The following is a 25,343-nucleotide window of genomic DNA, read 5'->3' as shown; positions in this document are numbered from 1 at the left end:
ATTCTCGTAACACACCAAAGGAGGTAGCAACGTTCTCTAAGGACCTTTCTTCCACGAACACAAATCACAAAACAAACCTCTGCATTTTCGGGTCCAAGTTTACTAGCAGCATCGCATTTTGAAGAAATATGTACTTGGCACTCAGGACTCGGGGTGCTACAGACACCACTGCCCTAGGATGTACGTGCTGGGCCACACAGCCCCGCAGTTGGGTCCGCTCCCTCCCATGAAGGCCTCTAGCCCAGTGAGTTACAGCAAGAAAGTACAGGCAATGAACAAATCCACATATTTAATTTGGAACATACAGGACAATTTATTGAAGTCAATCTCAAGCAAAATCTGAAATCAGTGGAATGTCATTAAAAACCTTTCCAAATTAATCCTCACGGAAGCAAAAAACAATAGAACAAAAAACAAAACCCCCCCAAAACATTTCAATTCCAAAATATTTGTAAAATAAAAAAAGGCAACATCTCAGTAAATATAATATACGAAAATTATATGTTCCTACCAGCACACACAGCAGTAAGCAGCTTAAATAGTACAGGCAATCCTAAATACACAATAACTAGTCAACAATAAGCTATCTATATACAGGTTAACCAAGCTTTGCACATTTCACACTATGCAATAAAACATAGGTCAATCAACAAAATCCCCAAAATATCATATATCTTGAAGTCTGTGTGGCAACATCAAGTCAATATACAGTAATGCCCTAGTGGAACACCCCCAGGGAAAATTAACACTAATCCCTTAGTGTCAAGCTTCTAGCCAAGTCACAGAAACTCAAAAAGAGATTGACTTTAGTGAATATCGATGCTTTGTTATTAAAGACTCAAGTCTCAAGTGATTTAGGCAAAATAACATTTCACAGGATCTACAAAGTTTATTATAGATAAACAAAGTACAGAAATAACCAATCTACAAAGGTTGTTATCATAGATAAAGATCACAAGGAAATGAAAACAGAATCTGTAGGTATCTGTGTTTGTTGTGCAATTATCACAAGTGGGTACAAATGAATTTCTCATATCAATACCAATTATGCACACACCCTTGTATATAAAAAGAATCTTATTATTAGCCAGGTGTAATCATCATTTAACATCTTGGCTGTTGGTGGCAATAACCATTTTCTTTTTTAACATAGGGTATGTGACAGCACAAATGGAATAAGGAGCGATATAAATGACAACCAAGTAAAAGTAAATTTTACCCAGTCCACTTCCAAACGGACAAGAACACCTAATAAATACCTAATCTAGGTAATGTGAGGGATAATGAGAGCCATTCACACCTATCAGAAGTCTGTGGCCGGCAGAAAGGGGAGTACTGGAACCTGAGGCTGCTTTCTTGTCAATATGCAGACACGGTAATGTCACATAAGGAAACTAAGGACCCAGTAAATGACTTTGGCAACTATTCACCTTTTCCCTTTTATTTGCACATTAACGACTCTCAGAGGCTACCAAAGGACAGGTAATTCTCTTCTCCTTCCCTTCCACACGTATGTGCCACAAGCACCTGAACTTGCCACCTAAGCAATGGACCGATGAAAAAAGAATGGAAATGGTTTTTGAAACACACAGGTTACACTCAGCATTTTAGGAGTGTAACGTAAGTGCAAATTTCTGTGTTTTCCTTACACAGGCATATATTAAAAGGAAAGAAGAGGTGCTTGGGTTGACAAAATGACAAAATGAAGAACATATATAGAAAATATTCATAAAAATGCTGCTGGTATCCCATGCAGGAGTCTCTCCCTCAAATGTGTACATTAAATCTGAGATTCTACTGTGAACATGCTCTCCCATTTGCAGAACTTTACCTTTAACCCAAGTGAAAGAGGATAAGAGACTAGGCTATTTATTTTCAAAACAGTATACAAAACAATGCTTCTACTTCATAAATTTTAAAATAACTGTTAAAATAAGGAGAATCTGAAGAATTTCAAGTACTTAAAAAACCTGAATTCAATGAGGCAGAGGTCTCAATGTTAAAGTGACTACTTCGTACCTGTGGTAAACATTATCATTCCCCGCCCTCACCCTAATATAACCCTCTTTCCCCCCTGTGCCCCACCCCAGAAAAAAGTTGGTCGATTTCAGTATATACAAATTTCCAACTTTTCAATATTTGTTAATACATGACAAAGCTGTCTAATTATATTTTCTCCCTAGCTTATCTGAAAATGGAAGCAAGTTCTCCTGTTTGTTTACACATAACCAGAGACCAATTCTACGTGGCCTTAGGTCGAAGGAAATTATTCCAGATGATCACTTCATGCCTGCTGCAACTTGGACAACTTGGGATGCCTAGACGCATCAGCCTTGTAAGAAGTAACAAAAACTAATTTGCTCTGCCCATTAAGCAACTTCCCAGTGTCGGCGTACCTCATGTACATCACGCGTAAGCTTCCCAAGCTGCAAGGACTCCAAGGTACCTTGTTTTCTTATCCTGTTGGGACGTGGCAAGTAGCAGCACCTTGACTTGAAGGTGAAAGCTAGAGGAAGAGCTTTTATTTTAAAATGAAATGAAAGACAAGCAACAAATGCTGGGTAGTCCAGAGATTACATTCTATGTAACTGGCCTAGCTGCCTGTTTCCCAACTGCAGATCTGGGTTTGACCCTGACTGGGGCATACACCATGCAACAAGCTACTCAAAAAGGAAACTCCACTTCATGAATCAGGAGAGAAAGTTGTCCAAGAGCCTGCCCTGCCTAGGAGTCCTTCACATGATTATCTCAGAATTTCATGACATTATTTACAGGCATATTTCCAAATGTTTGGAAATGACAGAAGGGAACTGGGAGCAGCCTTACTTGCCCCTATTACTATTACTATCATGTAGTTGAGATATGTTTCTGGCATGAACACACAGAAATATCCAAATTTCAATGGTTCTAAAAATCAGCCTATTCCATAACTTAGGCCAGAGTATTTTTGAGAATTAAGACAGTGTGGGAACTTGCTAAAACAGAAATGAAAATAAATCCCACCTCACTCCTAATTCTAGCCCTGATGAAATATTTGAAAAGTGAATCACGTCCCCTGGCTGCTTCAGCCTCCCAGGAACGAAGGGCTGCCCCCCCCCCCCCCCCCCCCCCCCGCGGCTGCAGGCGGCTCCCCGGCTCCTCCCAGCAGCCCAGCCCAGCCCCTCCCTGCACTCTGAGGCCTGAATTCTTTCCCTGGATTCCACCCTCAGTTGTTGCCGATCCAATTTCTGACGCTTTTGCTGATTATCTAAAATCTTATATTCACTTCTTCCTCTAGACAATAAATATGAGGCAAAAAAAAAAAAAATACCACCATTATCTCATGCTGTTTTAAAGTCATTTCATTTTTGGACAAGAATAAAAACCAACAATTTATGCTCTGACCACATACAGATTTAAAAGGTAACAAGACTATACTTTCAGGGATCATTTCTATAGTTCATTAAAAGTTAGCAAATACCAACCTCTGACTGAGTGAGCAATACATCTTTTGGACTATTTCACTGGTGAAGCACAGGCAAGCACAGTGCGTGTATGCTATGCACACTGAAAAGCACAACTTGCTTTTTTTGCTTCTAGGACCTGCAACTTTGCAATATAATAAATAGGTCGACAGTGACCCAATGGAGGTGTGAGAAGAGCCCCATGGCACTGGCACGGCCGACACTGCTGTGCAGACGGCTAAAGAACACTCGTGGGCAAAGACGCCAGAGCTGGGGTCGCTATTTCATTTCCTACCCTGGTTTCTGACATGGCAGAACAGTTCTAGGAGTCATCACACCCTCCCGCCCCCCAAGATTAAGAAGTCTCAGCAGAGCTCTTTTATAGATATACAAACAAAATGTGACACAATGAAGAAACTGCATAAAAATACTTAAACCTAAGGTATTTGTAGTATATAGGATATACCCTGGCTTACCATATAAAAGTCTCAGATATTAAACAGCACTAAGGAGATAAGATTTCATGTTGGATACTGTTTCAACAAGAGTTGCATTTCGAATATTAAAGGAAATCCTTCATGTTAGTAAGTTTTAAAAAGCAAACATTTATCATATACATATATAAAATAAAGTTTTAGTATGATAAAACCTAGATTTTCTTAAATTATTTTTTAAAAGGACATCAAACTATATAATTGTTCAAGAGCAAAGTTTAGTGTTTTGGTGAGATATAATTCATGTTACCTGTAGCAATTATAGTTGGTAACATGTATAGCATTTTCCATTTTGCTCTTTCTTTTGGGACCATATTTAATCAATAGAATTATTGGAGGCCCAATAAGTTACCTCAGAATTAATTGCCAGAATCAGGCAAATGGCAGTTTAGGAGCTCAAGTAAAGGAAATGTAGTGTTTTTTGTTTTGTTTCGTTTTTTTTACAAGACAAAATCCAGTATAATTGCACATTTACATACAAAAAAAAAAGAGGCACAAAACAGCTTTTCTTCTTGTTTACCAGAGAAGAGCTCTAGATTGATAGGAGAAAGGAACACACCGAGCGCAAGAGCGCACCCGAAGGATGTGGCAGAGCACCCACCCTCCCCACCTCCGCAAGGTCACTAGGTACTCCTTGAGGGAAAATAAATGCTACCAGCGATTGTAGGCCGTCAAAATTCACAGAGCAAGTTAACGTTCATTCAAGCTAATTCTAGACGTCTACTTAGTACAGTGTTACAACAATGTCTGACATTACTAATTAGTTCATACAAGGAATACCGGAACACACATATTCCTAAGCATTAAAAGCAAGTGAGTTTTGTGGGCAGACATCTCGGTTGACTCGCATTATGAGATCCAAGCAACACAGCCAACCGTTTTCGCTAACACTGCTTTCTTGGGAGCTTTCCCTAAGTGCCTCCAAAGATGAAGTGTGTTTGGGTGGCTCTTACATACCCTGTAGAAGAAGTGCTTCCCTCCCTCCTTCGACGGGGGCGATTTTACGTACTGGATAGCACTAAACAGAAATTGTTGACATACAACTTTGAGATGCTCCGCCCCCGCCCCCATTAGGAACTAACCCAAAAAGAGTTAGTCAAATACAATTCAAATTCATTTGTGAGTTTCACCAGGAAACAAGACTGAGGGGTCAGCTGACACAGGGAATGTTTGATTAGGAGAAGGAAGGGACAGAAAGTAAAATGTCCTCAATTCTTTCCAAGTCAGACCAGGGTGTGACAGAAAATGGTGCTTATATGATCCAACTTTTTTGGTCTGTGCCATTCCTCTTCCTTTAGCTGCCTTTATCAATGTGTCAAGAAACAGGAACGACCATTCTAACACTATGCATTCCTGTCCACATAAACACACTTCATCAAAAATACCCACTGTGAATGGAAAGCATTCCCAACTCAGTAAGTACCTCCATTTCTCTTTTTTCCTCCAAAACAAAACCAAAAACCACATTATATATCTTTCTATGTAAACTTATCATATCACAAAGCCCACCTGGTTTAAAGACCACAGAGGTAAGATCCACTGAGACATTGTGTTTGCAAGAGGCCAGATTCGATACTTCCATGGAACGCTTCTCTAAGACTACGAGACACATTTGGAAGGGAAAGAGAAGTCAGCCTACCCACTAGTCAGTACAGAGGTATATAAAGATCATCATATCCGTTGCTAGAGGGCTTTCTCCAATTCCTACTCCACACACACACACACACACACACACACACACAGCAGACGATCTGAACTACACTTCTCAAAATTTTTTAAATGAAAATAAATAAAGGAATGATGGTGACTTTTGCTTTTAACACCCAAGGAACGCATCATAGACTATACTTATCTCATTAACAAACTTTCTTTTCTTCTTGCTCTTATTTTAAAAGCAAAGACATTTCCGTTTCTGGCTGCAAGACATTGAAGCACAACAAAAGGCAGGAAAGGACCAAGGGAATCAACCCTGCCCCACGACAGAATCCTCAAACCGACAGAACAGACAGAAAAACCAGACACCCCCTACTGCTTCCCCCTGCGGGCGCAGGCTCCATTCTCACTGAGTAAGGCAGTACTGATGGCGAAGGCTGCGTGCACTGCCGTGGTCTCACCTCTTGTGAACGCATCGTCCACTTATTTTTTGCTTTTTTCCCCCCGTTTAAATAAAAAGAATAAAAGGAAATCACCACCCATTTATTCCTTTACTTCTTCTCCGTGATCTTGTGATTCCAATTTACATTTGATCTTGCTCCAGTATTCTGGTGACACGGGAGACTCGGGGTCATGTTCAGAGCAGCAGAGAAGGCCTTCCAGTGCGGAGGGAACCAGAGCTCCCTTTCCGTGCTCTTTACAGAAGGAATGTGGGCAGAACTCGCAGAAGAAAACCGCTGCGCTGCTGCACTCATTGCACTGATGCCACGGGCATTCCCACTTTCCTAAGTGGGGGTGGGGTGGGGGAGAAACGAGCCCAAGTTAGTGCCTGTCTCGGTTACCCATGAAAAACCCAAGTCCCCACCTTCTCTGATTAGAGACTGAATTCAACCGAACACAGCTCCAGATTTCAGCCAGACGCTGGTCTGGCTGGGTGCGTCATTAGGTACAGAAGTGAGATTCTGTCCAAAGCACTCACCCATGGCAATAATAAAAAGGAAGCCAATCCTTGCTGGCTCACGGGTATCCCAAATTTGCAAAGAGACAGATTTTCACTAGCATAACTTTTGTTTGCTGTGGTTGGTTGTCCTACTGAGTGATTCCCATTCCACGGCTCCACCAAGGAGAGGGGAGCATATTCTGAGTTACACACAGCCGGCAAAAGTGCAAGTCGGAGAAGGGGCTGCAAGGTCCAGCTTACCATATGGTGGCTGAGTCAGGTTAAGGCATAGGAGGTGGTATGCTTTGGGACAGTCCTTCTTGTCACACATGACCAGCTCTCCGCCATCTCCACACTGAAAACAGTAATCTTCATGCATCTGCTTTGGTTCTGTTTTGATTTTCCGTCTCTTCTGCTTCAGCTTAGCATTTTTCGCCCTTTCTTCGGGTGTTGACACACACGCCGACTGGCCAGAGAAAAGGATCACGGTGTTAATGGTCACAGAGCACGAAGCTTTTAAGGGGAGGGAAAATCCTACAACACATTCATTTAAATTCATCTGTTGCTCAACAAACTAAAAACACCAGGAGAACTTATCCCATTACAGTGTTGTTATAAAAATGAGGCTTCAGCCCTGGCTGGCGTAGCTCAGTGGATTGAGCGCGGGCTGCAAACCAAAGCATCACAGGTTCGATTCCCAGTGAGGGTACATGCCTGGGTTGCAGGCTATGGCCCCCAGCAACCGCACATTGATGTTTCTCTCTCTCTCTCTTTCTCCCTCCCTTCCCTCTCTATAAATAAATAAATAAATACATACATACATACATACATAAAATCTTAAAAAAAAAAAATGAGGCTTCCGCCCTGGCTGATGTAGCTCAGTGGACTGAACGTGGGCTGTGACCCAAAGGGTCCCTGGTTCGATTCCCAGTCAGGGCACATGCCTGGGTTGCAGGCCAGGTCCCCAGTGGGGGTGTGCGAGAGGATACCACACACTGATGTTTCTCTCTCTTTCTACCTCCCTTCCCCTCTTTCTAAGTAAATAAATAAAATCTTTTAAAAAAACAAGGGCTTCATTTTTATTGATTTCTGAATAGGTGCTTTTTTTTTCATTGCAAAGACACTGACATACAATTCATATACCATTAAAGTCACCATTTTAAAGTGTATAATTCAATGGTTTTTAGTATATTGTGAATTTTTAAAAAGTTTTCAAAAAGGATTTTGCTAACTTCAAATTCTATCAGAAATACAAATGCCTTTTCAGAACCTAACAGATCCCACTGAGATATGCTTCACTAGAAAGAGTCTGAAGTCTGGGTAAACACAGGTGAAGGTCCACACATCAAACCAGGCTCCCCTCAGCCAGCTCTGCCTGAGACGGCCACAGACAAGCCTGGTCCACAGCCCCAGGCCTACCGCTGGTACCCGCACAACTGACCTTTGGCCGCACTCCAAGAAAACCGCTGCAGTTCTCTGCGCCACAGTGGCACTCCGTCCTGCCATTGCCCAGACAATCCAGGTTGTAATTAAAAGTTAACTCCATCCCTAAGGACATAAGGAAATAAATATTCACACTCAAGGGGAAGAGAAATGCTGTCACAGACACATTATTTCTCATAATGAAAGAGATGATTCTGCCATGAACTTTCCCCTCCCCCATGTTCTACGCTGAAGACAGTGATGGAAAAAAAGAAAAAAGGGGGGAAATAACTACAGGAAAACACCCCCATCTACCAATGCTTGCGGCAAAAGTAAATATGCTACAAAAGTCATCATATCCTTTTCACTGAAGTGGTCAAAAACTATGTAATAGAGACCAAGACTCTGAAATCTCTGCTTGGGAAAAGTGGGTTCTAGTTTAGCTAGCTCTCTTTTCTAAAGCTAATTCATACTCCTTTCTAAATGTACAGCATGACCGTGGAATTATGACAACCATATTGTTTCCAGTAATTAATGCCTTATGGCCAGGGAGTTCAAAGTGCAGTTTTACTGTATACAACAAAGATCCAGGGATTCAGACGAGGAGGCCCGGCTGTCTCATAGCTGGGCTTGAACAGACCACAGTGAGTCTAGAAATACAATTTAAATCTTTTGGCTACAATGTTTCTCTTCTTAAGCCATTTTTCTACAAAGGTAACAGAGGAGAAACTAAGTTTTGCTGCTAAGATGCTGGACGGGTAAGGAAAAATGAAAGCAGTAATTCTGGCTTCAGGAGCTTTTATGTCTAATTTGAAACACACTGATCTTTCAAACTAAAACAACAACACCCCCTCCACCCCCTAACAAACCAAGAAACCAGTTCATGTTAACACAGGCTTTCAATACTTAAAAAAAGAAAACAAAAGCTTAACCCTCTGGGTATGTTGTATAGACAGCAATAACATGGAGAATTCATTCAGAAGAATCACAGACACACCAAATTCTGTAACAGCCTCTCTTACAGAAAGGCTCTTGCTAAGCTCCCTTTTTTGGGATAGAGATTTTTACTTCTTATTGACAGTTATTTGAATAAATATCTGAGCATCACACCTTGAAGAGTGTCTCGCTTTCAAACGATATACCTGGTCCCTGGGGAGGGAGGCATGGGGGACAAGCTACTGCTTTTACCTGCGGGGATATCACACAGAGCAAACAGTCCAACTCGAACATCTCCATTTACTGTCCATTTCTGCGTTTCACAGTTTGGGTTGCAACTGTGGTTCATAAAGCGAGAGTAATTTCCTTTTGGGCCAGCGTCAATTATACGGTCCTTCGGAAAGAAAAGAAATGAAAGACGCCTCTGACATAAAACTAAACATAAGCTATTGTAGAAACACCCAACTCAGTCAAGGGCCACAAGACAGCAGCATTTTGCTACCAGCTGATGTCAGACAACTGACAGATACGAACACGTGACGCGCTCTGAGCAGTTTACTGAGTTCTGTGCTTTATCTGATGACATTCAAGCCAGAGTAATCAAGATAAAGTGGAATTTAGTTTCTTCTGAAGTTTGTTTCTAGAAACAAACAGATCATAGAGTAATGCTGCTTAGAAGATTTTGCTGGCCACAGGCTTAGGACAAGTCTCTCTCTTTTTTTCAAAGCATTTCTGATTAGAGAGCTCTGAGTTCACGTAGCTACTTGTGATGGGAACTATGGCGTTTCACTGTTGGCCTTCCTTTTCTGCTCTGAGCAAGAAGCAGAAGAAACTAGAATAGGAGTAGTTGGCTGAGAGTTTAGGCCATGAAAAGCAAGTAGGGAAAATGAGAAATCTGGCTTCTGAATGAAGACTTGCAGACTTGACTGATGGAAGGGATGCACTCTCTAGTAGTTTTTTTCTTTTCTTTCTTTTCCATCAGCAGTAAGGGTGCCTCGGATAAAGCTCACTGGTTATGATACAGCCACTGCACAAAGCTGGCAGTTTTCGGTTTGTTCTATTTTTACTTAAAGTCCAAAGTACAGTACAAACCTCAGCATCCCACCCCTAGATTTAAGTCTGATCTTCTGGATAGCTCCAGAGGACGGAGCCTCCCAAGTGCGGTCAAGGCGGCTAGAGGGGTCACTGGCAGGGGGACAGGATTCCAGGAGCCAATCAACACTCATAAATAAGTGGCATTTTATGTTTATAAAATATACATTCATAAAAGTTGTAAAACTTTCAAACAATGGCATATCAGTTAAAATAATACTTCTTTCACATGACCTCTAGTTCTTACTTTTAATGATATCCTGACACGGTTTTCAAGATGGCCTGAGACACAGGAAGCATGGGTACTAACCCCAGCTCTTCCTTAAACTATAACAAGGTGTTCAACACGTCATTTGTCATGGCTGGACCTCAGTCTCTTGTCCTCTGTAAACCAGAGGGCTACTGAAGAAATTAAATGAGATAATGGACATCGAATAGGACTCATCTGATACATGTATTAAACCAGCAGTTTTACCGTCATTTCTCTTATGACGGCATCCATTTCTCCCAACTTATTAAGAAAAAGTTTAAATGTGCAGAACAATTTTCAGAGTAGAATTGTTGCTAAATCAGAACTGCAGTGGTGGTTTATAACTTAGAATTACAGAGCTCACTCTCTCCTTCAGTGATAAAGACACTGACAGCCAAGTCTTCCAGTGGCTGAGAGGAGCTGGGACTAGAACGCAGCTACGTTAACCGCCCCCACTCCTGGTTCACTTTCACGCACACGGCTGTCTCATGTGACGCGCGCGAGGCTTCAATAAGCGTTCATTGTGTACTCTGGGGTGACGAGCACATTGCAGTGGGGAGCACACTGGCTACTACTAATCAATATACTTGGCCTGAAGAAAATCAAATTAGAGGAAACTGAGCTCAACCTAAGACCATGAAAACGAAAACAGAAAGTCTTCTTAAAAAACAAAACAAAACGCAATTTTACCTTGGTAACAGTTAACATATAAAAGTTAGTCACACTATTCTCGTGGGCTCGCTTGATTCGCAATCTGCATTCTTCTTCATCAATTAATTCGCCAACGTATTCATTTACAAATTCACCCTGCAGAGAAGCATGCGATGTATAAACGTGAAGCCAATGTACTATATTAGGAAGCATTCCTTACACAACGCGTATAATCCAAGAATTTAACCAAAAAGAATCACAGAAATAGAACTTCGACCCTAGAAACAAATCACTGCTGTCATTCGTGAGCATTCAGGTGGCACTGTTTTTCTCGCGCCCGTGTCTCAAAAGCAGTAATATGCCTGTCTTTTGTTTTGCTGACAGTAGTATGTCCATAGCCCCAGGGACACCACTGTGGTACGTCATGGGGATCTGGGAGTAATGCTGCCTCGGAGCCCTGAAGCTGCACTGCACAGGCTTCTACTAGTTTGTGGCCTTGGGGGAAGACGGCGAAGATCTGACCCATAAAGAAATAAGCCTCTTTTTTCTGGGAGTTGTCCCATTTCCCCCCTTCATTCCCCTCCACCCTGAAAACCCTCCCCCACCCACATTACCCCCTTTAGTTCATGTCCATGTGTCATAAGTTCTTGAGCTTCTACATTTCCCATACTATTCTTGCCCCACCCCATCCATTTTCTACCTACCATCTATGCTACTTATTCTCTGTACCTTTTCCCCCTCTCTCCTCCTCCCACTCCCCTGTTGCTAACCCTCCATGTGATCTCCATTTCTGTGGTTCTGTTCCTGTTCTACTTTTCTGCTTAGTTTCTTTTTTGTTTTCATTTTAGGTGTGGTTGTTAATAATTGTGAATTTGCTGTCCTTTTACTACACATTTTTTAAATCTTTTTCTTAGGTAAGTCCCTTTAACGTTTCATGTAATAAGGGATTGGTGATGCTGAACTCCTTTAACCTGACCTTATCTGAGAAGCACTTTATCTGCCCTTCCATTCTAAATGAAAGCTTTGCTGGATAGAGCAATCTGGGATGTAGGTCCTTGCCTCTCATGACTTGGAATACTTCCTTCCAGCCCCTTCTTGCCTGCAAGGTCTCTTTTGAGAAGTCAGCTGACAGTCTGATGGGAACTCCTTTGTAGGTAACTGTCCCCTTATCTCTTGCTGCTTCTAGGATTCTCTTCTTCGTTTTTACCTTGGCTAGTGTAATTATTATGTGCCTTGGTGTGTTCCTTCTTGGGTCCAACTTCTTTGGGACTCTCTGAGCTTCCTGGACTTCCTGGAAGTCTATTTCCCTTGCCAAACTGGGGAAGTTCTCCTTTATTATTTGTTCAAATAACGTTTCCACTTGTTGCTCTTCCTCTTCTTCCGGTACCCCTATAATTCGGATGTTGGAACATTTAAAGATGTCCTGGAGGCTCCTAAGCCTTTCCTCATTTTTTGGAATTCTTATTTCTTCATTCTTTTTTGACTGTATGCTTCTTTCTTCCTTCTGGTCCACTCCATTGATGTGAGACCCAGCTTTCATTCCATCACTATTGGTTCCCTGTGCATTTTCTTCATTTCACTTATTGTAGCCTTCATTTTTTCATCTAATTTGCAACTAAAACCAACCAATTCTGTGAGCATCCTGATCACCAGTGCTTTGAACTGTGCATCTGATAGGCTGGCTATCTCTTAGTCACTTAAAAGTACTGGTTCTGGGGCTTTCATTTGTTCTTCTGTTTGAGCCATCTTTTTTTTTTCCTTTGGTCTGGTCGCGCCTGTTACGTATGAGGGGTGGAGCCTTAGATGTTCACCAGGGCTGGGCACTCCAGTCACTGGGTTGTGACGCTATATGTGGGAGCGGGGTCCAATAGGGAACAATGGCACCTGCTCCGCTCTCCTTCTGACCTCAGTCCCTTCCGCCACTTCCCCTGAGCAAACTGGACCCCTCTGGTGCCAGTTCCCTTTTAGGTGGGCTTGTGCACCCAGTGGGACTTTCCAACGACCTTTCCTGTGAGGCTGGGATTCTCTCCCTGCACGTCAACCCCCACAGGTGTTTTCAATCAGTGTCCCAAGGCTCTGTTTCCCTGTGCTGTGATCCTGGGTTGCATGCAGTGCTTTGCTTCACGATCCCTGCCATGCTGGGTCTCCTGATTGTCACCCCTCAGCCGGGTCCACCTGCTGTGGTCTTGCATGCTCCACATGCCTTACGTGCTAATCCCAATGCTCTCTGCTCTCTGAGCCGCGCCCCGCTGCCCAACTCCACCTCTCCTACCGGACTGGGCGAACGTGTCTATTTTAATATCTTGGTTGTCCGACTTCCATACAGTTCAAATTCTGTCAGTTCTGGTTGTTATTCTGTTTCTAAATTGTTGTCCCTATCTTGGTTGTGCAAGGAGGCACAGTGTGTCTATTTATGCCTTCATCTTGGCCTGAAGTCCCCTACTTTTTATTTTTGAACTAATTATAGATATTCACAGAAAGTAGCAATAGTGCAGAGGATCCGTGTACCCTTCACTCAATTTTCTCCAATGGTAACATCTCATGTAACTACTTAACACAAGAAAACAACTCTGGCTGGCGTGGCTCAGTGGACTGAGCATGGGCCGCAAACCAGTGTCACAGGTTCGATTCCCAGTCAGGGTACATACCTGGGTTGCAGGCCATGACCCCCAGCAACCGCACATTGATATTCCTCTCTCTTTCTCTTTCTCCCTCCCTTCCCTCTCTAAAAATAAATATAATCTTAAAAAAAAAAGAAATTGCATTAAAAAAAAAAAGAAAACAGATGGTGGTGCAGTGTGGAAACTTTATTCAGATTTTACCAACCTGAATTAAGTTTTGAGGGCCACTGTTTGAGTAGTAGGATATACTGGTGATTTTCACTTTTTTTGAGTTATGCATTTAAAATTTTTCTGCAATGGACACGCATCCCGTGTGTTAAATAAAGAGACTGCTTTGAAAAATTGCCTCAAGGACTCAACTTTTTCCAGTTGCTTTTGCATATATAATCTCACTTGAGACTAGCAACAACCTTTAAATGTGTAGGGCAGGGGTCACTCTGTCTATTCTAGAGATGAGGAAACCGGGGCTCAGGGAGAATGACTGACTAGACTAATGAAGTATGAGGTTGGAACAAAGTCCTAGGTTTGTTGGTTTCTATACTAGTACATTTTTCATTTTACTATTGCTTTTCCTAGTTCTTCTTAAAAACTTTTTTGCTTTAATTTTATTTCTTTAAGTATTTTTATTAATTATGCTATTATAATTTTCCCAATTTTTTCTCCCTTTATCTCGCCTCTGCCCTGCCCCCACAACCCTCCAGCATTCCCCCACCTTAGTTCATGTCCATCGGTTGTACATATAAGTTGAGTCCTCTGTTTCCTACACCATTTTTACCTCTCCCCATCTATTTTATGCCTACTAATTATGCTGCTTCTTCCCTGCACGTTTCCCCACCTATTCTTCCCTTCCCCCTCCCTGCTGAAATCCTTCCACGAAACATCCATTTCTCTGATTCTGTTCCCATTCTAGTTGTTTGCTTAGTTTTTGTTTTCATTGGTTTTCTTCTTTCTTTTAGGTTCATTTGTTGATAGTTGTGAGCTTGTTGTCATTTAACTGTCATATTTTTTATTTTCTTCTTAGATAAGTGCCTTCAACATTTCATATAATGGCTTAGTGATGATGAATTCCTTTAAGTTGACCTTATCTAAGAAGCACTTTATCTGCCCTTCCATTCTAAATCATAGCTTTGCTGGATAGAGTAATCTTGGATGTAGGTCCTTGCCTTTCATGAACTTGGAATACTTCTTTCCAGCCCCTTCTTGCCTGGAAGGTCTCTTTTGAGAAATCAGCTGCCAGTCTGATGGGCACTCATTCGTAGGTAACTTTCTCCTTTCCCCTTGTTTCTTTTAGAATTTTCTTTGTCTTTAATCTTGGGTAACTTAATGATGATGTGCCTTGGTGTGTGCTTCCTTGGGACTCTGGGTTTCCTGGACTTCCTGGAAGTCTCTTACTTCAACAGATTGGGGAAGTCTTCCTTCATTATTTGTTCAAACATGTTTTCAATTTTTTGTTGCTGTTGGCCTTCTGGCACCCCTATTATTCGGATATTGGAACATTTCAGGTTGTCTCAGAGGTTTGTAAGATTCTCTTCACTTCTCTGAATTCTTGTCTCTTCATTCTGTTCTGGTTAGATGTTTATTTTTTCTTTTGTTCCACATTGCTGCTTTGAGTCCTAGTTTCCTTCCCATCACTGCTGGTTCCCTGAATATTTTGCTTTATTTCATTTTGGGTATCTTTCATTTGTTTTTTCATTTTTCAACCAAGCTCAATCAGATCAGTGAGCATTTTGATTAACAGGGCTTTAAATTCTCCATCAGATAGGTTGGCTATCTCCTCATCACTTAGCTCTCTGAGGTTTTGCTCTGCTCTTTAATTTTGGCCCTATTTCTTTGTCTTGGTGCAGCTGGTAAGTTGTAAGGGGGTGGGGCCTCAGATATTCACCTGGGCAGGGTGACCCTCCTCGCTGTGCTGCCTGTGGGGGAGGCGCCAGAGAGGGAGCAATGCAGCTAGACTGCTCGTCTCTGGCACACGTTCGGACAGACTCTTGTGTGAGACTGGGAGCTTCTCCCGCAGTAGCAACTGCTCTATCAACTCTGAGTCTCAGTTTCCCCTTAAGTCAGCCCGGCCCACCTGGTCCGCCACCTCACTGCGGTTTTTCTCCGCAGGCCAGCCCGCGCGGTCTGCCGCCTTACTGGTCTGGTTGTTCTGGTTGATTTTTTCTTTAATTCCTTGGTGGTTGGAGTTCCATGTAGTTTAATTTTCTGAATTTGTGGTGGTTTTGTGATTTTAGATTGGTTGTCATCCTCTTTTTGGTTGTGTGAGGAAGCAAAGGGTCTCTACCTACACCTCCATCTTGGCTGGAACCCTCTTTTACTAGTCTTTTAAATATATTTTGCTTAACAAGTAAAAAACACTTCAAGCAGAAAATGACCAATGTTCCTTTTCCTTTTTATAACTACTCATAAGACGAAGTTTATGTGCATTTTATTACTATCACTTCCTACAGCATCTTCTTTGCTTCAGAAGCGCCGAACTCTCAACTTGGGAAGTTTCAAGATGCTGCCACAAGTCCCTACACATTTTGTCCCGCTGAAGCATCTGTGAGAGGCACAGGTGCTGTCTACTCCACTCCTCAGGGCCCTCCCATGCTACCTTCTTAATGCTCCGTTTGGTCCTGAGGCCCCAGCCTCTCCGCTCTGTTTTGATGATTTCCGCATCAGGGTAGAGCCTCTTTGTAAAGCACTGGTTCTGGCAGCGGTCCCCGGCCGGGCACACCTGCGGGTGACACTCGTACTGCAACATGCGGTTCAGGCACTCGGAGTCCAAGCCGCAGGGGTTCTCGTCAGCTGGCTTGCAGTTGCAGCGGGGGATCTCCGACAGGTCCGCGACCTGGATCTGCACCTTCCCGATCACTTTGTTGGCCTGGAACACAAAACCACAAGTAAGAGGGGAGATTTTAAACAGGAACATCAGAAACATCCACGCTGCTCTTGGCTGTGCTACTGCCTTGCACTGTGACTCTGAGAAAGGCTCTTTTTCTTAATCGTAATTTCCCCCATGCATAAGCTAAGAATAACTGCTTCTCCTCAGTGGACAAATATATCAAAAACTGATGTGAATTCCCACTTATCTGTCCCGCATATTTCTCCTTCTATTCGTTGATGGAAATTTCACAACTGAAAACAAGTGTGGGCTGACTGGACAAAAGGGGCAACTATCTTTGTTTGCATTTGGTTGCAGGATAAGCCGGTGGAGCAGGGACAGGCTGTCCCCTCGCACACGTGGCTCCTAGGTGCCAGAGGACCTCACCAAAGACCTCGTCCTCACAGCACACAGCTGCTGCGCCCTCTCCCGACTCCCATCTCCCTTGGACACTTCCAACAGAAGCTGTTTTACAGAAGACTGGGTGATAATTAGCAAGTTCTCACGCGTCACAAAGGGCCTTCTAGCTCTAAGAGAGCATCAGGGCTCATCCTGCCTGTCAAACACCAATGTTTTCATGGGTAAAGACTCACTTTGATGTGTTTGTAAGGAGGAGGTTTTCTGGAGTTTTTTTCAACCTCTATTGCTTCTTTACTTTCTCTTTGTGCTTTCAATTCCTGGAAACGCTTTGCAGCTTCTTCCAGAGCTGCCAATAAAACCAGACAAAGTATGTAAATGCCAAACAAACAAAACCATTAGCAGAGTAGTTTTACACTGCCTTCCCAATGCACTGGATCTGGCCAGAGGTTTTCTTTTTAAAATCATGTTCGGGAAATAACCACTTACCACCAGAGTAGAGTAACACTGAAATAGGACATGACTCACTTCTGGCTGAACACTGCTCTGTGCACACGGCTGCCTCAGAGGTGAGGTCCTACTTCAACGATCAGAGGCTTCCCACTGGACCCAAGAGAAGCTTTTTACCTCGCACGAGACTGAAATTCATTTTATTCTCACCCAGAAGGCCAAACTGCTTGCTAACTTGTTGCAAGAACAGTTGTAAGGCTCTTCAGGGGAAGTTCTACTACTCTCGTTGTTAAGGAGCCTCACTGATCAGGAAAACTAGTTTCACAAAAATCTCTACGCCTGTGGAAAGATAACTGAGGAAACTCCTTTCACATACGTGGCAGGGCCTCCTATACTGGAAATGCACTTTTCTAATTGATTAGATTCTGTTATGGGTCTAGTGGGATTAGACACTTGCGAGTGCTGGATCACAAAGCCTGGTGGAAATTCTCCACTACCAGAAACAAGTCACATGCAACTTGGAAGGTCTTGAGGGATCAACACCAGAATCTTAGTTTTGAGCCACTGTAAACATCATCCAACTTACCTTTTTTGAAGGTCTTGTTGATACTAGTCTGCCCGTCGGCAAAGCTTCTGTCTCCTTCGACGTAAGGGAACACTCTGCCCTGGTGCACCCAGTAGTAGTCGTGAGAACCAAAGAAGAACACAGGGAAGTCCCCCAAGTCATGCTTCAGGCCCTGGATGTTCAGGGGCACAGACCTGGGGTTGCAGATCTCTGCTGGCCACCACCTAAGCACAAAAACAATTTTATTTATTTTTAAAAGACTTTATTTACTTTTAGAGAGAGTGGGAGGGAGGGAGGAAGAGAGGGAGAAAAATATCAATGTACAAGAGATACACGGATTGATTGCCTCTCACAACTCCTGCAGCTGGGGACCTGGCCCCCAACCCAGGCATGGGCCCGGACTGGGAATCAAACCAGTGACGTCTCGGTTCCCAGGCCAGTGATCAGTCCACTGAGCCAGACCAGCCAGGGCGACAAAAACAATTGTAGATCAAGAAAATGAAAATCACACTATTCTTTACATGGCTGGCAGGTGGGATAAAAAGTTTTATACTTTGTAGATTCTAAGGACACAAAATACCTTGTTTTTGGTTTTTTACCTTATCTTTTTTAAAATGAATTTTATTGAATATGGGGCACCTATTACAGTTGCCCCATTTCCCCCGTTTAATCCCCTCCCACACACATTTCCCCCCTTCAGTTCATGTCCATGGGTCATACATGTAAGTTCTTTGGCTTCTACCTTTCTATACTATTCTTAACCTCCCCCTGTCTATTTTCTCCCTATCATTATGCTACTTATTTTCTGTACCTTTCCCCCTCTCCTGTTGATAACCCTCTAGCTGATCTCCATTTCTGTGGTTCTGTTCCTGTTCTAGTTGTTTGCTTTTGTTTTTTTTAAATGTACTTTATTGATTATGTTATTACAGTTGTCCCATTTCCCCCTTCACTCCCCTCCACCCTGTACACACTCTCCCACCCACATTCCCCGCCTTTAGTTCATGTCCATGTGTCATACTTACAAGTTCTTTAGCTTCTACATTTCTCATACTATTCTTGCCCTCCCCCTAACTATTTACAACCTACAATCTATGCTACTTATTCTCTGTACCTTTTCCCCTCTCTCCTCCTCCCACTCCCCTGTTGCTAACCCTCCATGTGATCTCCATTTCTGTGGTTCTGTTCCTGTTCTACTTGTTTGCTTAGTTTCTTTTGGTTTTGCTTTAGGTGTGGTTAATTTTGAGTTTCCTGTCATTTTACTATACATGTTTTTTTTTAATCTTCTTTTCTAAGTCTCTTTAACATTTCATAAAATAAGGGCTTGGTGATGATGAACTCCTTTAACTTGACTTTATCTGAGAAGCACTTTATCTGCCCTTCTATTCTAAATGAAAGCTTTGCTGGATAGAGCAATCTGGAATGTAGGTCCTTGCCTTTCATGACTTGGAATACTTCTTTCCAGCCCCTTCTTGCCTGTAAAGTCACTTTTGAGAAATCAGCTAACACTCTGATGGGAACTCCTTTGTAGGTAACTGTCTCCTTTTCTCTTGCTGCTTCTAAGACTCTCTCATTTTTAATCTTGGGTAATGTAATTATGATGTGCCTTGGTGTGTTTCTCTTTGGGTCCAACTTCTTTGAGACTCTCTGAGCTTCCGGGACTTCCTGAAAGTCTATTTCCTTTGCCAGACTGGGGAAATTCTCCTTCATTATTTGTTCAAATAAGTTTTCAGTTTGTTGCTCTTTCTCTTCTCCTGCTGGTACCACTATAATTCGGATGTTGGAACATTTAAAAATGTCCTGGAGGTTCCTAAGGCTCTCCTCGTTTTTTTGAATGCTTGTTTCTTCATTCTTTCCTGGTTGAATGTTTCTTTCTTCCTTCTGGTCCACACCATTGATTTGAGCCCCAGTTTCCTTCCCATCACTATTGGTTCCCTGTACATTTTCCTTTATTTCCCTTAGCATAGCCTTCATTTTTTTCATCTAATTTGCAACCAAATTCAACCAATTCTGTGAGCATCCTGATCGCCAGTGCTTTGAACTGTGCATCTGATAGGTTGGCTATCTCTTCATCACTTAGTTGTATTTTTTCTGTAGCTTTGATCTGTCCTTTCATTTGGGCCATTTTTTGGGGGTCTCAGCGCACCTGCTATGTAGTGAGGGGCGTAGCCTTACATGTTCACCTGGGCGGGGCAATGCCGTTGCTGGGTTGTGACGCTGTCTGTGGGGGAGGGGTCCAAGAGGAAACAATGGTGCTTGATCCGCTCTCTGCCAGTTTTCAGTCACTTCCCCCGATACACACAAGCAAATTAGGCCCTTCTGATGCTGATTCCCATGTGGATGAGTTTGTGTACATTCTAGGACCCTGTGGGTCTCTCCAACGAACCCTCCTGTGAGGCTGGGAGTTTCTTCTGCTGCCTCAATCCCCACAGGTGTTTTCAATTGGTGGTTTCAGGCTTTATTTTCCCCACACTGGGACCCTGGGTTACTTGGTCGGTCTGGCTCCCCAGTTGTTCCTCCTGGTTTATCTGCATGCAAATGTGGGACCACCCACTCCACTGCCTGCTCTCCTGCCAGTCTGCCAGCCCGCCGCTCTGCCACCAGTCCTCTCAGCCCGGTTGCCCGTCTCTGCCCCTCCTACTGGTCTGGATGAATGTTTCTTCTTTAACTTCTTGGTTGTCGGACTTCCATACAGTTCGATTTTCTGTCAGTTCTGGTTGTCTTTTGTTTTTGAACTGTTGTCCTTCTTTTGGTTATGTGAGGAGGTACAGTGTGTCTACCTACGCCTCCATCTTGGCCAAAAGTCCTTTTTCTACCTTTAATCCTGCTTGAATCCTGCTCGAAGAACTCCCACAACTGGGGACCTGGCCTGCAACCCAGGCATGTGTCCTGACTGGGAATCAAACTGGCGACCTTTCAGTTCACAGGCCAGCACTCAATCCACTGAGCCATGCCAGCCAGAGCTATTTTAGATATTTCTTATCCAGGAATGTCTTATCTATTAATTGTTAAATCCACACCCCTCTCCACCCCAAAGATACAGATGTTTAATTATAAAAGTGGTGTGTTTCTTTTAAAAATAAAACAATGAACAAATGCGTAAGAGAAAAATTGAAAATGCCTCTCCTTGTAATCTCATGCCTCAGACTATTAACATTAGATAAATTTCTTTTCAAGCATTAAAAACATATTATACCTAGACCTATAGTTTTTAAAAACTATATAAATACATGGAAAGATAATGTATATACTGTCTAATATGTTTTCTAAATTCAACTCTGTATCATGATATCTTCCTATGTTACTTTCCAGACCTGCATTATTCTTTTATTGGCTTCAAGATACTCTACAATATGAATATACTATAATTTCTTTGACAAATCCCCTAAGGACAGAGCATTTGGGTTATTTCAAATAATACCACAATGAACACCCCCCAAAATATATTTCTTGCATGCTTGTCCAATATTTTTGCCTTAGATAAACTTCTTGAAAGGGAGGTGCTGGGTCACGGAATATGTTCAGTTAAAATTTTAATGTGCGACGCCAGCCCACCTCCCCGGGAGCACTCGCTGCCCCAAACCGTCCCCAGCCGCTACATTATCTCTCTTTCATTTCTCTTTTACACCTTGGCCAATCTGTTAACTGGGGGGGGGGGGGGGGGGAGCTCTTTGTTATTAATGAAGATTTATTTGTTTTAGTGAAGCTGGGTGTTGTTTACATGTTTATTTTCTATTTGCTATGCTTTTGCAAGCTGGCTCTCTCTTCTTTGTCCCTTCTTTCCTACTCAAGCTGCTTGTCTTTTCTCACTGAAAGGAGAAAAGCAAACACATTCCCCTAGTTTGACATTTGCTTTTTATTTATTTTTTCCTTTTTCAATTTTATTTATTTATTTTCAGAGGGAGGGAAAGGGAGGGGGAGAGGGAGTGTAACATTGATGTGCAAGAGATATATCACCGGTTGCCCCTCAAATGCCCCCAGCTGGGGACCTGGCCCCCAACCCAGGCACGTGCCCTGACTGGGGATCGAACTGTCAACCTTTCGGTTTGCAGGCCAGCACTCGATCCACTGAGCCACGCCAGCCAGGGCTGACATTTGCTTTTTAAAAATTTATAATATGGTTTGCCACACAAAATTGTTTATATATTTAAATTGTCATTTTTTTTTTTTTTTTTAGGATTTGGAGATTTCCTGTCATAGGTTGAAAAAAAATTGAGTGGGGTGCCCTCTCTACCTCAATGCCACTTATGTCAATTAAAAAACAAAGTTTTGACTTCTGGTCCTTGACATTGAAGGAGGCATAGGTAAACACACCTCGCCCCCTTACACAACTACAGCACAATTACAACTAGGCTATGAAACAAATATCACCCAGAAATGTCAGAAAATTGAGCTCTATAGAAGTCTGACAATGAAGGATTTAAAGAAGCCACATTCACCTAGCTGGGCCATGTCACTAAGACACGGAGTAAAAGTAGCTCTATGTAATACACAGAAACAAACACAGGGAGGCTGTCAACATGAGGAGACAAAGAATATGGCCCAAATGAAAGGACACAAGAAAACTCCAGGAAAATAATGAAATGAAATGGAGATAAACAACCTATCAGATGCAGAGTTCAAAACACTGGTGATCAGGATGCTTAAAGAAGTCACTGGTTACTTCAACAGCATAAAAAAGACCCAGGCAGAAATGAAGGTTACATTAAGTAAAATAAAGGAAAATCTACAGGGAACCAACAGTGGAGGGGATGAAACTGAGAATCAAATCGAGAATTTGGAACATAAGTAAGAAAGAAACATTCATTCAGAACATCAAGAAGAAAAAATAATTTAAAAAAATGAGGTGAGGCTGAGAAGCCTGTGGGACATCTTTGAATGTACTAATAAAATCATAAGGGTGCCAGGAGGAGAAAAGGAAGAGCAAGAAACTGAAAATTTATTTGAAAAAATAATGAAAGAACCCTTCCCTAACTTGGTGAAGGAAATAAACATTGAGGTTCAGGAAGCACAGAGACTCCCTACCCAGACTGACCCAGAGGATCATAGCAAGACATACAACATAATTAAAATGCCAAAGATTAAAGATAAAGAAAGAATCTTAAAGCTGTAAGAGAAAAGCAGGTAGTTACCTACAAAGGAGTTTCCATGAGACTGTCAGCTGATTTTTTTTAAAAGAAACTTTGCAGGCAAGAGGGACTGGCAAGAAGTATTTAAAATGATGAAAAGCAAGGACCTACACCCAAGATTATTCTATCCAGCAAAGTTACCATTTAGAATTGAAGGGTGGATAAAGTGCTTCCCAGACAAAGTAAAACTAAAGGAGTTTGTCATCACCAAGCTAGTATTACATGAATGTTAAAGGGAATTATATAAGAAAGATAATAATTATGAACATTAAAATGGCAATATATTCATAACTACTAACAACTGAATCCAAAAAACAAACTAAGCAAACAACTAAAACAGGAACAGATTCACAGACATAGGGATCACAAGGAGGGTTATGAGCAGGCAGGGGGAGAGGAGAGAATGAGGGAAAAGGTACAGAGATTAAAAACCGTATGTGCAGTTACAGAACAGAAAGGGGGATGTTAAGAACAGTATAAGAAATGGAGAAGCCAAAGAACTTACACGCACGACCCATGGACATGAACTAAGGAGGGAGCAATGCTGGAGGGAATGAAGGCACCGGGCAGAGGGGGGCAAAAGGGAAAATACTGGGACACGCGTGTAATAGCATAATCAATGAAATATATTTAAAAAGAGAAAAACAGTGTTTAAAAGGTAAAAGATTTATACAATCTGAAGAGAAACCAGAGTATGAGAAAAACAGCTTTTAAAGTTAAACAGGTAAGTGAGCAGCATATTTAAAACAGAGAAAACAGCATAGCCCTTGCAAAAATACACATAAATTACAGTATGTTTGAAATTCTATAGAAATACATTTTACTTAGGATTCTAATTGAAAAGTAGAATTCCATCATGTTCTCTTTAGTATTTATTTTCTTAGTAACATGATAAACGTATGCCTCAAAATGCAGAATGTACATTTTTAAAAATATATCACTATTCCTGTTCATGAAGGCTTGTTAAAAAACAGGCTTCCTAAAAGGAGAAAGTTTTATTCAAATAATAGTAACCACACATACTTTTTATTCATTCCCATAAAAACTAAAGTCTCTTAGTCCTGGCTGGTGTAGCTCAGTGGATTGAATGCTGGCCTGTGAACCAAAAGGTTGCTGGTTCAATTCCTAGTCAGGCACAAGCCTGGGTTGTAGGCCAGGTCCCCAGTTGGGGGCGTGCAACAGGTAACTGATTGATGTTTCTCTCCCTCTTTTACCCTCTCTTCCCCTCTCTCTAAAAACAAACAAACAAAAACAAAGGCTCTTAATGAAACTCTCTCTTTAAATCCTAAAAAACTCTCTTTGCACACAATTTAGAGCTTCTAGCCTGACCTAAAATGGACCAGATTTAGGGGCAAAGAGAATCATTTTGGCTAGGAAAAAACTTCTGGTTTTATTAGAAATCACAAGTCAACATAAATCTAATTAGGACAAAAAGAAAACATCTTCCCTCTTAACCACATAAGACTTTTTATTCTAAAATCTAGTAGTACATTGTTCAATGGTATAAAATAACTTTCAGAACTCAAAAGCAAAGTCAACCAAAATATGTGTGTTCTCTCTCTCTCTCTCTCTCTCACACATGTGCACACACTTGCTCACTGTCTCTCCCCACACTCTCCCTCTGGAAATAGCTCTGCTGTTCTACCTTTTCCTAGCCTGTTTGTATATAGATTATGAACCTAGGTCTGAACAATGATTGAATACTTCCTCTTTGTCCTTGGGAAAACTTGCCTGTAATTTCCCAATTTGACCCAAACAATCTGCTTGTAATGTAGTTTCTTGCCAGCTTTACAGTCATTACAATTCCAGCAGCCTTCTGGCATGTCTATGCTCAGGCATTCCGGGTGGAAGGAAGCTGGGCACGATTCACAGCAGAGCAATCTTCCACCTTGAAACAAATAAACAGTCTTAATAACTGAGAAAAGAGGAAAGAGAAGAAAGAAAAAGGAGAAAGTTATCTTTTAAGTGCATTAAATTTGATTCAAATTGGGGGAAAATAACAAAGGGATGGAATCATATCTATGGCGATGGATTAAAATAGAAAGCAAATAAACAAACTTAGCTTCATCCCTTTTCAAGGTTCAGGAGGCAGAAGCTCGGGTTTTGAATAGGAAAAGACACATTACTATACTCCTTACCCTTGTAAAATGTGGCTGTTGAGATCAGTTTAGTAGGAAGCTAAAACCCTTAATACGTGACAAAATGGTTGCACGAAATCTTTAGACAGAGTGGATTTGAGAGCAGATTTTCAAATAATGTAGCAGCTTACTTTCTTTTCTCCTTGAGAGCTAAGAAAGAACGCAATGGTCATCTTTGTATTTTAATCCAGCGCCACAGTCGACTATATCCCTTCATAATACAATTAGCAAGAATGAAAACAGGCAGTAGGCTGATCAGTCCTTTTTCTTCCCACAAAAGAACATGAAAAAGCGAAAGGGTTGCACTGGCTCAAGCTGGTGAGGACGCAGGTCATCACCTTC

At 42.0% G+C, this 25,343-nt stretch overlaps 1 protein-coding gene across 10 annotated transcripts in view; it reads right to left on the bottom strand.

Annotated features, from left to right (window-relative positions):
* Window positions 1-3,564: 3,564 nt before the first annotated feature.
* The window catches only part of NSD3 (nuclear receptor binding SET domain protein 3), a 108,258-nt gene continuing 86,479 nt past the window's right edge, over window positions 3,565-25,343 (bottom strand). For 4 of the 10 annotated variants that reach the window (XM_036011589.1, XM_036011593.1, XM_036011585.1 and 1 more), the window contains 9 exons: window positions 24,595-24,778; window positions 17,759-17,961; window positions 16,959-17,071; window positions 16,096-16,365; window positions 10,921-11,037; window positions 9,141-9,282; window positions 7,972-8,078; window positions 6,792-6,996; window positions 3,565-6,375 (listed from right to left, as the gene is read on the bottom strand). In XM_036011589.1, coding sequence (XP_035867482.1) covers window positions 6,134-6,375; window positions 6,792-6,996; window positions 7,972-8,078; window positions 9,141-9,282; window positions 10,921-11,037; window positions 16,096-16,365; window positions 16,959-17,071; window positions 17,759-17,961; window positions 24,595-24,778 — 1,583 coding nt within the window. In that variant the 3' untranslated portion in view covers window positions 3,565-6,133. The remainder of the gene's footprint in view (window positions 6,376-6,791; window positions 6,997-7,971; window positions 8,079-9,140; window positions 9,283-10,920; window positions 11,038-16,095; window positions 16,366-16,958; window positions 17,072-17,758; window positions 17,962-24,594; window positions 24,779-25,343) is intronic. The other 6 variants (XM_028526859.2, XM_036011592.1, XM_036011587.1 and 3 more) reach the window with 3 other exon arrangements.

The sequence above is a fragment of the Phyllostomus discolor genome, chromosome 11, assembly GCF_004126475.2.
Source record: "Phyllostomus discolor isolate MPI-MPIP mPhyDis1 chromosome 11, mPhyDis1.pri.v3, whole genome shotgun sequence".
NCBI lineage: Eukaryota > Metazoa > Chordata > Mammalia > Chiroptera > Phyllostomidae > Phyllostomus > Phyllostomus discolor.
The sequence above is the reverse complement of the archived record's forward strand: the minus strand, read 5'-3'. Positions and strand labels throughout refer to the sequence as shown.